This window comes from Ursus maritimus, unplaced genomic scaffold (genome assembly GCF_017311325.1).
Source record: "Ursus maritimus isolate PB19 unplaced genomic scaffold, ASM1731132v1 scaffold_4, whole genome shotgun sequence".
Taxonomy (NCBI): Eukaryota; Metazoa; Chordata; class Mammalia; order Carnivora; family Ursidae; genus Ursus; species Ursus maritimus.
Window position 1 is genome coordinate 56,347,089 of NW_024426552.1, and position 12,882 is coordinate 56,359,970.

The window sequence follows — 12,882 nt, forward strand, 5'->3', positions numbered from 1 at the left end:
GACTTTGGGAGAGCTCAAAGCAGAATTTTCCAGGACTTTTATGCCTCGCTGGCCATGTAATCAGCTGGATTTACTTAATCGTTAGGCCAGTTGGAAAACATCCTTAAAGAGACTGACCCTAGGGATCACCAGAGTAGTTCCAGACTTTGAACAGCACATCATAAATCCCACTGCTGTAATCCTGGCCAAGGGTCAAAAACCAGACATCCTTATCTCCCCAGAGATAAAGATTAAGCATTTCCAAGCCTAGCTGTAAACCAACTCTCTCCTCCATATATACACCCTCACCTCCAAACCTCCTTCCTCCAATTAGGAAGTTAGGTGAGTCAGAAGGGGGAACGTAAGGACACATCCATGTCACCTATCTTTGGCCTCTCAGACAGCTGACCTTGCATGGGTAATGGACTACAAGTGTATTCGTTATCTTTCCTCCTGCCAAGTTTCCCCAAGTTGGGGACGGTAAATAGGCACCCATTACTCAGAGTTCATGCTATAAGATTAGAGCCGTTCCCTAGTTTCAATTTTGATGAAGTCTTCTGCTATAAATTCAGTACCTTTTGTTCATTTTGGCTTATTTCAGTGAAAGGGTGGTGGTTACAAATGAATTAATGCTACCCTCTTCCCATGGGTATTCTAGACAACTTCTTAAATCTGGGATAGGGAAGACGTTCCGAGGAGAAGCAGTGCTTGCACTGTGGGTATCCAAAGCCCTTGACCATGGTGCCAATAGAGTCAATAGGAGGCACTTGCTCACATCATGTGGAGCTTGACAGGAAGAGCAATTTATAATTCTAGACTCCAAAAGACCGAAGAACTATCACCACTCATTTCTCCTTGGTCCCCTCTGCACCCCTTACCTGTCCCTCCCCACATGAGGACCCAATATTGATTATCCATACACAATATTTTATAATTAACTGTGCATGTGACTGTTCTCTACTGGTCTGTGAGCTTCTGTGCAGGGAATTTTTTTTTTTCAGTTTTATATTCCTGGTTTCTAGCAGACTACACAGAAAATGGAATAAAAAAAATAAATGTTTGAGTCACCATATAACTTGAGTCTAATCTACAAGCTAGTGTCTTGGATTAAGAACCAGAACGACCAGATGGTTCTTTGCATACATCAAGGCTTTCAGCTGTTGTGGATCAGGTCTTGCCAAATTTGGGAGTATTCCAGCCTCTGCCTCCCCTACCCTACTTTGGCTCTCTGAAGAGTATTCATCACAAAGAAGTAAGCTAAAGATAGAAAAGAGGACTGAAGGAAACAAATGGAATGACGGTGAAGTCTGCAGGCGGAATTTATTCTTTCTCTAACATTTTTGGGAAGAAAAGTGAGGCTTGCTTCCAGGGATTGGCAGTCTTCCAGAAGTGGTTTGTTCCCTACCTCTCTCCTTCAAGGATTTCCCTTTACATTGTAGATATTCTTGGAAAAGATGGAACCTTTAGCCTCTCAGTTATGCCTAATCAGTTGGAGTCATCTCTGAGCCAGAATGGGTCATGGGAAAGTGGCTGGAAAAGGGAAAATGATTCTTATGGAGGAGGTGGGAAGTCAAAGAAAATTTTGCCCAGGGTCAGTTTTAGCTATTTAAAATCACCCTATCCCTTCACCCAGCATCTTTGCCACATGTATCAACCCATAGACTGGAGGAATAGGGAATCACTCTTTTGCTTTCTAGAAGGAAAGTGCTAGTATTTAAGGTCTCTGCAGTCTGTCCAGGGACACCCCAGTTTGTCCAAGCTTCAGGTTATCAGAGAGGTGATGCCTGTGGTCACCACATTAGGAAATTGTGTTGGAGAGCAAGCATACACCTTGTTGGAGGGACTCCATCAGTGTTTGGGATGCTCAGTCTTTGCTAGCCTGAATGTCCTTGGAAGGTCCAGTCTGGCTATATGGAGATGATTAGGGTTTCTGTGTTAGAGGTGATGAGCCCAGTGGGTCCAGCCACAGCAGTGCACCATGCTGGAAAGAAGGTATTCAATACATTTCCCTATTCCCATAAAAATCTGGAACTGGAATCTGAACTATGAAGTCTGGGTTCTCTATGAATTTAACATTAATTCAATCAGAGGAAACCTCTGAGTTTAGCATCCTCTCCCTACTGGCCAAGAAAGATTCACAAATACCATGGAGTTAGATGATAACTTAGATATCTATTCCTATTCTCTCATTTTGTAGATGAGGAACTGAGTCCCAGGGGTAAAATGACTCATCTCAGGTCACACAGGTCAGTCTGTGGCAGAGTGAGGACCAGCTATTTTCCCAAGTCCAGTGGCTATTTTATGACACCCTTGAATTCTATGACACCTGACCCTTTGCCTCTCACTGCCCTAACCTTGTTTCCTGAGTTCTTAATAACACGTACAAAACTAAGAGAAAGTTTGGCTTTGGGAGATTTGCACCAACTTTGAGAGTACTGAAGAGAAGTAGTTAGCATTTAACCTTGCTTCACTTTGTCATGAAGTTAAGAGTATTCCTACCACACCCCACTCCCTGCGCCCCTTCCCCCCCACCCCAAACCATTAAGTACAGAGCAGCCAAGAAAGAGAAAGGAGGAAAAGAAAGCAATCCTGCAGGGAAAGGGGAGTTAGTGGTGGCAGAAAAACAGATATGGGTTCTTTTCAAGAGGCTTCTCTTTTTCTGGAATTTCCACACATTATTGAATACTGAGATCATCAATTCGTGCTCATTGAGCCATCATTCCTCCTAGTCTTGAGTTGTTTTTATCACCAAGACTCTAGAAGTTGAGAAGGTGTGAACTTCAATGTTAACTCTACTCCGGAAAATGAGACCAGCTGGGCTCTACGGATTCCACTGTGTCTGGACTGCCTGCCTCTGCCTCTGAGGCAGGATCTCTCTGCCCTGCGATTTCTCCAGTGAAAAACAATTCCTGGAAACTCATGGAAGTGAAATCTGACAACCAGCAACTTTGTCCTCGTCAGAGTCTTCCAGATTTCCCTCACTCTGCTGGGAGATTTCTTTCTACATACCATAATTCCATAATAATTCTCGAAAACTGTCTTCTTTGTTGCTGTTGTTTGGAAGGAAACACTTTCATTAAAAAACAAAAACCAAACAAACAGAAAATACCCAGATTACAAGTGCCCCGGTCTGTACTCCCAGAAGACAGAGATTCAGGTGATCTCATTCTCTAATCCTCCCATTTACTGAAACGTACTTTGTGTTTTTCCAGGTTATAAGATTTGAGGACATTTCCCAATAGCATCTTCCTCTGAATGTCTCAGTCCCTTTGCTGAGCTACGGCTTCTTCTACAGCTCTGCAAATGATGATTCATGGCTTCTTGGCCCACTCACATGAGGAAAGAGAGTTCAGACACCCTGCTAACTATGATTTCAGTGCCAGTGAAAAGTAATCTCAGGTTATGAAAAAGTGCTGTCTTTCTTTGGTTGCAGAAGCTAGAACTTTATTAATCTTATTCTATAAGTAAATTTTCTATTATTATCTAATTGGTTTCCTTGGGAGATGAAATTCCCTCGTTATTATACTTCCCAAAATCGAGACTCTTTGGGCCCCTTACTTAGAAATTGTCCCTACGTAATTTCAGAAGCGATGGTAAAGAAACCCATTTTTTATTGGCGATTTTAAGCTATCCATCATCTTGGCAAATATTTAAGAGTAATTACATCATCCTGGTTCTCCCACCTGCACCCTTTGAGCAGCTGGTATAGACTGTTCTAAAAGGTGAGAGGAGGAAAGCTCTTCACCATGGGGGGGGGGGCAGAACCACAATTTACACAATAAGAGAACTGTGTTCCAAAGTCGCTTGAACTGTCTGGACCTCAGTTGCCTATAAAATAGGTAAGAATGAATGGTCTTCATGGAGAATGAAGAGCAAAATAAGTGACTTCTCAAGTTTATTGAGCTACAAATTCCACTTTTACGATATAATTATGTATAAAAAAGTCCAGAAGATGTAAAGGCAAATTTGTGCAAATAGCCACAGATAAGTTAATAGCTAATATTCACATGTGGCTTGAATGCAGTTATTAATATCTATGCTCATTAGAGTTAATAACCAATACCAAGATGATTTGGAGAATTAATTCTTAATAAGAGGTGCAAAAAGATAAGCATCCCCATTATTGATAGAGGCTGGCACTCTTAGGGTGCTAAATGCCTGGGAATCAGACTAACTCCCTCAGGGCAAGTTCACAAATATTAGTTGTTAATATTACTTGGTTTTTGTTTGTAGAAAAAAAGGAAAGTAGGAAAGAAGGAAGGGAAAGAGGGAGGGAGGGAGGGAGGGAGCATATTTAGTTTGAATTATCATATCTAAAAAATAAATGCTCTTTTTCAAAGATAAAGATTGCATTTTGCACTCCAGCTACACTTCTGTCCATTGTAACTCAATAACATTTACCTTTTAAAACAAAAAGAACCCTTGCATATAATCTCCTTCTTTGTAATTTTCTTATATAAAATGCCAGTAGGGTAATAGGTCCATTAACGAGTAAGTACAGGGGTGTCAAGTGTGAGGGGTCAAGGTCTTCTGTGCCAGGAATTCCACGGCACCCCTAAAACCCCGGAAGTATCTCCTCTGGCTGCAGTACCAGACTCTGGTGATGATTCAGGGATTCCTTTTCCTGGCCCTCTGATCTATCTCCGAAAAGACAACAAGATAAGAGAAACAGGGCAGGAAATGGCTATGATAGCAAAGCAGGGTTTGGTGCTTTTCCTGGCTGTGGTGGCCAATATCGTTGGACTCCTGTGGTATCAAGCTTTATGAAAGAAACTCACAATGTAAAGCAGAGCCATCTCAATCATTTTTAGACTGACATTTCTGAAAGTGTTAAGAAGCTGTTTCCTCTGTTACATGTGCTCAGATGTTTTCTGAGAACATCTGTGCTGTGATGTTTAATTTTCTTCAGCAATCATAGTTTTACTTACCAGTGAATACTTTTTAAAATGTAAATGAGAGGTATAAACATTTTTATATAAAATTTTGTATTCCAAATAATGTCTATCATAGAAGAAGAGGGAAATATCCATTCAGCACCAGATCCCCTCCAGTTAGAGAAACAAACGATTCCTTTAAACATCTTTATGGTTTAAGGTTTCAATAACAACTCAAGAGTTGGCAAAAGTTTGCTATTTATTTAATTTTGGAAGAACACAGAAAGAAAAAGGCAGGGAATGTAGGCGGTGTGGAAAAACTCCTTTCCATAGCTGGCCGCTTGTGGCTTTAACAGCTGCAGGGGAAACTGGCTGGGGCTAAGGTTACGTATTTCTGTTCAGTAAGGGTATCCATGGTGGTAACTCTCATGGTGACGGTAGTCATCCTGATAACCATCTTGGTACCCTTGGTGGTAGCCATGGTAACCGTAGCCTGCGTACTCATCTTCCGGGCAGCGCATCCCCAGTGACTGCTGAATGGCCATTTCCTGTCTCCGGAGTTGCATCGAATCAATTAAATCATACACAATCACCATGGACCACATTGGGGAAGGATACCAGGATTTGACATTTCCATCTTTTCCAACTAGAAGCATGGAGAAGTACTCCGGGCTCACTTGAAAATAGTTCCGGATGTCTTTCACCAAATGGGCTGGTATGTCTTCTCTCTCCACAACAGAACTCCCTAGAACAGGTGTAGAAAAGTTGTTAGTGTAATGAAGAGTCAGTCCTCAAGCAAACATCGAAATGAGAAGAAATCACTATGAGAACAGAGAAAGGACCCATGAGTCCTTTGGTTCAAAATCCAATTAAAGAAGGTTGCTGGGTTTTTCCACTAGAAATTAAATGTCCCTGATGTTTTCCAACACCATTAGCGTCAAACTTTGGTACATGTGATGTCTTTTTAACAGGAATGTTATAAAACATAAAACCAGTCCTTTAATCTAATTCTGGCAAGATCAACTTCTTTCAAGTTTGTCACGAACAAAGATTATATTTTTTATATTTCTAAGTTTATTTCCAATTAGCTTAGTTAACGGCTTTCCTTTTGGTACTTTTTTGTATAACAAAAAACTTATTTCATTTTCAAAGAGGAAAAACACCAATTACGTAAGATGTGGATACATGTATTTAAACTATTAGGGTCAGTGAAAAGGAGAAGGGGAAGGGGGAGGGTGCTGACGCTTTCTCTGCCCCGGAGTTCATGCACATTATCTCCTGTGAAGATCTTGGTTTTGCAAGGAAGAACTGATTTGCTTTCTGAAAACTTGAATCACTAGTCACCTTTTTTCAGCTTCCCTGAGCCTTTCGGTATTGACCGTCATGTATTAAAAGGAAATCAGTAAGATATGACCCATGTGCTTCATAAAATTATTGTGGGAATTACATGAGATGGCACAGATAAAAATGCTTTGTAAGTCATAAAGTCCTATGCAGACCAAAAGCATTATTCTGGTTTAGAAAACGTACGCTTTTACTTTTATTGTCACTTATGAATGATTTATATTGACAACGATATTAGTGATCACACTCTATTTCCTGCTTGTGCGTGAACACACACACAGGTGGGGTGAATTCAGTGACTGTGTTCACCTTAGAGGTACACCCACTGCTTGCAAACAGTTTAATATAATTTAATTGAACTTAACAATAGTTCATACTGTTTTAAAATAACAGCGCTTTACCATTAATTGGGAACAGTTCTAAAACTCCCCCAACTTCCTCTCCGACCCCTAAAAGTTTCAGAATGGTTATGTGGCGCAGACCTGAAAGAAAAAAGAAAACCATAAAATTGGTAAATCATCTTTTACCTCCAAAGGCTGATATCTGACAATTATAAATCTCTACATTAAAAAGAATATAGAACATAACCTGATTAGGCAAAATAATCCATTTTTTTTTCTACAAAAAGAGTAATTAAATACTTTTAAAACCTTGAAAAAGACCAATTGTAGATTTAGGATAACAACAGGGTCAGATGCGGTTTTGTTTTGTTTTGTTTTGTTTGTAGATGGAAATAGAAGAATTTGCTCTTAAACTGTGGTTCTATTAAATAACAAAACACAAATGAAGCCATCAGAACATTAAAATATCTGGGATGATCTGTGCTGATTCGTGTGCTGAAAAAAAGTCATGCCTGGGGTTGCAACGGCTTACGTGGATAATTCAACTGTCTCTCAGAGAAAAGACAGCAGAACCCACGGGGTGTGATTGTTACAGGGATAGTTCCGGCTTTCTTGCACAAAAGTTTGTCAGCTTAAAGGACAGGTTCTTATCACTTATTTCGAGGATTCCAAGGAGAAGCACTTAAGCCAGCACAGCGGGCTTCCCACCCTCAGCTAAAATTTCAGGAAAGGAGAGAAGGTCATGCCTTGGTGGCTTGTTGGAATTCTTTTGAGGATGAAGTGCACACGAAGGGATTCAGGAGAAAAAACACTGGAGGACAAGGGGGCTGTCAGTTCATCATATCAAGATTTCATGGTGTTTGACAAAATGCCAACCCATGCAGGGTCATAGCTTGGGACTAATGATACAAATATCGATGGAGTTTATTGTTCAGAGGAGAAGACTGACAGTTGCCATGGCAGGGGCTGTTTTAAGGAGGGGCTAAAATCCAAGCAAAAGGCTATTCCAAAAAAAAAGAAAGTTTGTGGTCTTTGCTCTTCTCCCAGAGAAGTGAAGCATTCTGTTCTCCATGTTGTTGAGTCATGTTTTCAAAAGGAAAGATCATGAATTTAATTATTCCCGGAAAGTAGGACTTGTTTACATTTCCTGTATATTACAAAAGGGTCTGCTTGCACTAGTGTGATTTAGGCTCTGTGTGCAGAGATTAAACGAAACACCACCTAATAACTGTTCCAAAGCTGCCTTTAGAAAATTAACAAGCCATGATTTTATTTATATTCTTACTGTGAAGGGCCATTAACTGCTCTATGAACTTCTGTCTTATTTAGCAACATTGGTGGCTACAAATAATTTAAAATATGCTTAAAAATACAAAAAAACCCTTATATATTGATATAAAGTCTTATTGACTTTGATAACTATACATGACTTTGAGGACTATACATAAAAACTCATGAATTTTCTAGTTGTTCTTACTCTTATGAGCTTGTTTTCTGCCTGCTTTTGAGTTATTATTTCTTAAAACTGAAATGTATTTATATTTTACAGATACTGGGTCATAGTAAAGCCCCAGGTTCTGTTAATGCTTTACAAAACTTATACCCTCATCTTTTTATAAATCAAACACAGTTTTATAACTAATAAATGATTCTTCTTCCTAGTAGAAGTATCAGAATAATGCTGATTCATCTGTGTTCCAGTTAGGAATGGAATTTTTAAAATCTGTGGCTTCTAGCTACTTTCCCCCTCCCCCATGACTGTCAAAATTCTTCCTCTGTAGAACTGCATTTTAAATGAGATTTCAGTTGTGAATTCCACTTTTGAAACAGTCTCTTGATTCACCATTGAACTTAGTAATAAGTTTCTACGTACTATGCATTTTCCTTTCTATGTGTCCCTATTCAAAATGATACTTTAGGCCACTAGCATAATAATTTTGGTAAAGAAAGCAAATGTTAGTTTTCAAAACACTGAACAGTTCACTACAAAAAATAAATAATAAACTATGTTTCTCTTTGAACTACTTGTCCTAAAAATAAGACTCTGTTTAACAGATCTTGTTGTCTTTGGTGTCCAATTACAGATCAAAATCCTTTTTAAGGGAAGCGCAATATAGTACAGTATGCTTCCATTAATATATTAATTCTCAAAGCCATTCCTGTTTTACAAAAGACATTTAATCTATGGAGAAGGACCCAGTGTTTGTAGCTAAGTATTATCTAAGTAAATGATGATACCTGGGTTTTCCGTTGTTGAGACAAGTTAAAACAAACAAACAAACAAACAAACAAACAGGAAGGCACATAATACAGATCACTGAAAGCAAAACAGTAGGTATTTTCAAACACTTCAGTGAAGAACTCCAGAGGGGAGAATATTGAAAAAAAAAAAAACCAAAAAAACCCAAAACAAAACAAAATAAAAAAAGAAAGAAAAACAAAAAAACCCTCCAGTTGACTAAGGTTCCAGTCTGAAAGCAACTTTATACTCAATACAACTGAGTAAGTGTCTGGGAATCTCCAGTCTGGACCGAGGAGTATTTGGATGATCTAAGCTTCTCTGTTCCATTTTAGAATTGACCAGCAAGAGCGTGGAATGGGAAAACAGGGATGACGAGGCTTCCCACTCACCAAAATTGCAGGCCTGGCCACTGAGGGCCGAGAGCTGCTGTGAATAGGCCCAGTCTTCATCATTAGGGGCAGAGATCACCAGCAACCGCCTTCTCCATCGGAACCTGGAACAAGCAGAAGGCTGTGATTACTGCTTCAAACAATAGAGGCTAGTGTACAAAATCGGAGTCCCTTTGGCTGTCGGGTTTGCCTGTGCCCAGAATAAAAAACACTGGCCCTTAGAAATATCTCATAGTTCCTCAAAGCCATGAAGCTGCATTTCCACATTTCTTGCACTTTTTCTGTTATAACTCCACGGTCTGCCTACTGTGGCATTTGCATGAAGCATCACGCATGAGTCTGGCCCCCACGACCAGTGGGGTCACCTGGGGAGACACAAAGCTCTCAGACACCACGAAGACTGGCCAAAATGGTATGTTATATTGTAGCCACAGAAATAAGGAACCAGAAGGGAACTGAAGAAAACTCAAGTTCTTAAGAGTTCACTAGGGCATCGAGGGGGTTAAGAATCGAATGTATGGACAGGAAACAGAGTAGAAAAAGAGAACTAAATTTAAAGTGGGTGACAGTGACAGGGTGACAGTGACAGGAAGGAAAATGGGGAAGTTGTTCAAAGGGTCAAGAAGGATTCCTGGAAAAACTAAGCCCTAGGGGTCTTTCTCGATAGCTGGTGATTCTTCAGAGGCAAATGTAAGTTCTAAAAGGTAGCCTACCATCATTAGTAAGAACCAACATTATAGAGTCCTCCTGTGATGGGGCTGCACCTAGAGCCTAGGACTGCAGCATCTGTGGTCAACCTGTTTCTGCTCCAACACCATAGGGTAGCAGAAAGGGCTTTCGTCTTATAACCTGAGTTCATGTTTTGTCACTGCTAACTTTTTGGGTTCCTTGGGCATGTCGCTGAGTTCATCTAAGTCTCAGTTTTTCCTTATCTTTAGAACTGAAAATAGCATCTACTTCAAAGAGGTGATAGCACCTAAGAATTAAAGGAAAACCCATCAGTGTAAGTTGTCCGTGTGCTGGTGTAGATATAGATGGTGGCCCTATCTGCGGGCTTCTAGATGTAGAACTTTCTGTCGATAGCCCTTGGGCATCCATCTATTATGCTGCCGTACAATAAGGGATCCAGTCCTTATGTTTGTGTAGCGTTTCGTAGCCCACGTTCATCTACACGGACATTAGAGGTCAGGGTAGGCACAGCCTATTCATCTGACAGATGAAAAAGTGGGGCTTAGAGAAGAGAAGTAATTTGCCTAACTAGCAAATCGAAGAGGTGGTACCAAAAATCGAGTTTCTCTGACTCCCAGGACAATGGTCTCCCTCGTCTATCACCCTCAGAGATCCTGAGGCGTGGCCGACACAGTCGAGTCCCTCAGGAGATAAGAAGGAGAGAAGGTATGCAACCAAGGGCTAACAGCATGGAGTTGTCTCCACTTCCACTTTCGCTGGAGGCGGGGTTTTGCTTCCTGCCTTCCGTGCAGACAACTGTGGGGTGTTAGTACACTCGCTGAGCTGGAAGCTAGTTGATTTTATTCATGACTTCTCTCCCTGTGCCCATTCTAGCCTCACAGTGAACATGAGCATTTTCAACCCCAAAGAAAATGGCCTCCTGGGGGAATAGTGGTTTGGGTGAATGAGAGAAAATGATAGTCTGATGAAATACGACCTCTGAATGGATGCCTGTAGCAAGGCTCGCCAAGAGCTGCTTGCTATGACATTACATTCGCTTCCTCTGCTTCTTTCTCTTCAAGGGGAAAGAAAAACTAAAATCTCCACTGGGGATAGGGAGATGAAGGGGTTTGGCATGGAGGAGGGGAGAGGAGCATCTGAGACTGTCCAAGATCTCCTGGGAAAGGGAACAGTGACTGCCGTCGGATCACAGACACGGTCTCCTGTACCCTCCCTGCTTCCTTAGGAGGCATGCCAGCCCAGCACTGGCCCCTCAGCCAGCATCCAAACCAGGCCAGCCTTCCTGGCCTCACACAGAGCCGTAGGGTATCCTCGAAGGAGCTATTTTGGGTGAGGTATATTTTGGCTTGTTTACCTGCGTGCACCACTGAATGCTGTCCTGATTGGACAGGGACAGGATCTGAGACTCCCTGTCGCAGACACAGCCAGGCAAAGGTCATTTCCCCTAAGTGATGATTCTTTCTCCCACGGACCTTTACATTAAGATACAAGGCTCCAGCTGGCGACACCGAAGGAAATCACTTGCATAGGGCTAGCAAGAGATGTCAGTGTGGCCCAGATCCTTGTTTTGGACAAATTGTTCTCCTGTCACTTTAACGTATCAGTAAATAAAAATTCTATGAGCTGTGTGTGTGTGTTTGCTTCTCTAATTGGCATTCCCAAATTAGTGTGCATTTGCCCACTCTTTGGGGCTTCTGTCTCAGAGGAACGTAATTATAGCCTGAACCAGATGCGTGTCACTGAAGACCAGACTGGCTTCAGAGTCTGGTCAGCTGAAACCAGGCTGTATAGACTCACCAACAACTCAGCAAATTTGAAGGAAAATTCTGATTGGATACTTATTTATTTATAGAACTGCTATTTTTAAAAAAATCTTTTTTCAGTTCTCTTTGCCTGGGTTTCAATCCTGAGGTGTTTACTAAATCTCTTCCTACCTCTCCCTTCATGACAAAGCTCTCTAACTAGGAGCTGAAAAACTGGTACTAATACTACTAATAGCCAGTGTTCGTTGATCACTCACTTTGTACTAGGCTGTGGGCCCTCGTTACCTTAATTTTTATTTTATTTTATTTTATTTTTTAAAAGATTTTACTTACTCATTTGACAGAGAGGTAAGAGAGCCAGAGAGCACAAGTGGGGGGAATGGCAGAGGGAGAGGGAGAAGCAGGCTCCCTGCCGAGCAGGGGATCAGACGAGGGGCTCTATCCCAGGGCCCTAATATCATGACCTGAGCTGAAGGCAGGAGCTTAATGGACTGAGCCACCCAGGCGCCCCACCCCTCATCATTACCTCTAGTACTGAATTTATCTTTCACAACAATCTTAAGAATAGATACACTTATTATCCGCATTTTGCAAATGAGAAAACCAAAACCCGGAGAAGTTAAGTCATCGGCCCAAGGTCACACAACGAATACGTGGAAAAACCAGGAATCTAACTCAGGGCTGTCTTACTCATGCCTTTAGGTAATACACGATCCCACCTGAACTTTTAAGATCAATGATAACTATCAGCACGGTGATTTCATGAGTTGTGACCACAAATCATGCACAAGTCTAGGACGTCCGAATTATAATCCTCTCCATCCTGAGGAGCTACAGCAGGTGCCTGTTCCTGACATAGTACTGAATATTAAAGCCCGTAAGGCTCTGATGACCGAAGGAAAATACATTTATATATCATCGTGCCCTGTCCAGAACAAACGGCTTTAGATGAAAAATGTGCATACAAGTCTTAAAGATATGCCGAATTCGGATCAGTGATCAACAGGAATGAGCGCTGCAACTTTTGTGTGTGATCGAAATTGAGATCATGTCAAGCCTTCCCTGTCAAGGTTTGAAACCCATGACACAGTAATTATAAAAAGACAGCCTGCCTGGGGATGGTAAGAGAAATCTCTCAGAATGTCTGTAGCTGTTGGTCTCAGGGCTGGCCCAAATCCGTGGCTATAAATACAACAAAGAGCTGGGTGGTAACTGTCTGCTGTCGAGGATGGGCAACCTGAGTTTACAGGGCTGGTTCAG

At 41.3% G+C, this 12,882-nt stretch overlaps 1 protein-coding gene across 1 annotated transcript in view; it reads right to left on the reverse strand.

Annotated features, from left to right (window-relative positions):
- Positions 1 to 5,094: 5,094 nt before the first annotated feature.
- CCDC80 (coiled-coil domain containing 80) overlaps positions 5,095 to 12,882 on the reverse strand; it is a 35,301-nt gene continuing 27,513 nt past the window's right edge. Inside the window, exons 6-8 of the mRNA XM_008706587.2 lie at positions 9,170 to 9,273; positions 6,599 to 6,679; positions 5,095 to 5,598 (exon numbers count right to left, since the gene is read on the reverse strand). Coding sequence (XP_008704809.2) covers positions 5,252 to 5,598; positions 6,599 to 6,679; positions 9,170 to 9,273 — 532 coding nt within the window. The 3' untranslated portion in view covers positions 5,095 to 5,251. The remainder of the gene's footprint in view (positions 5,599 to 6,598; positions 6,680 to 9,169; positions 9,274 to 12,882) is intronic.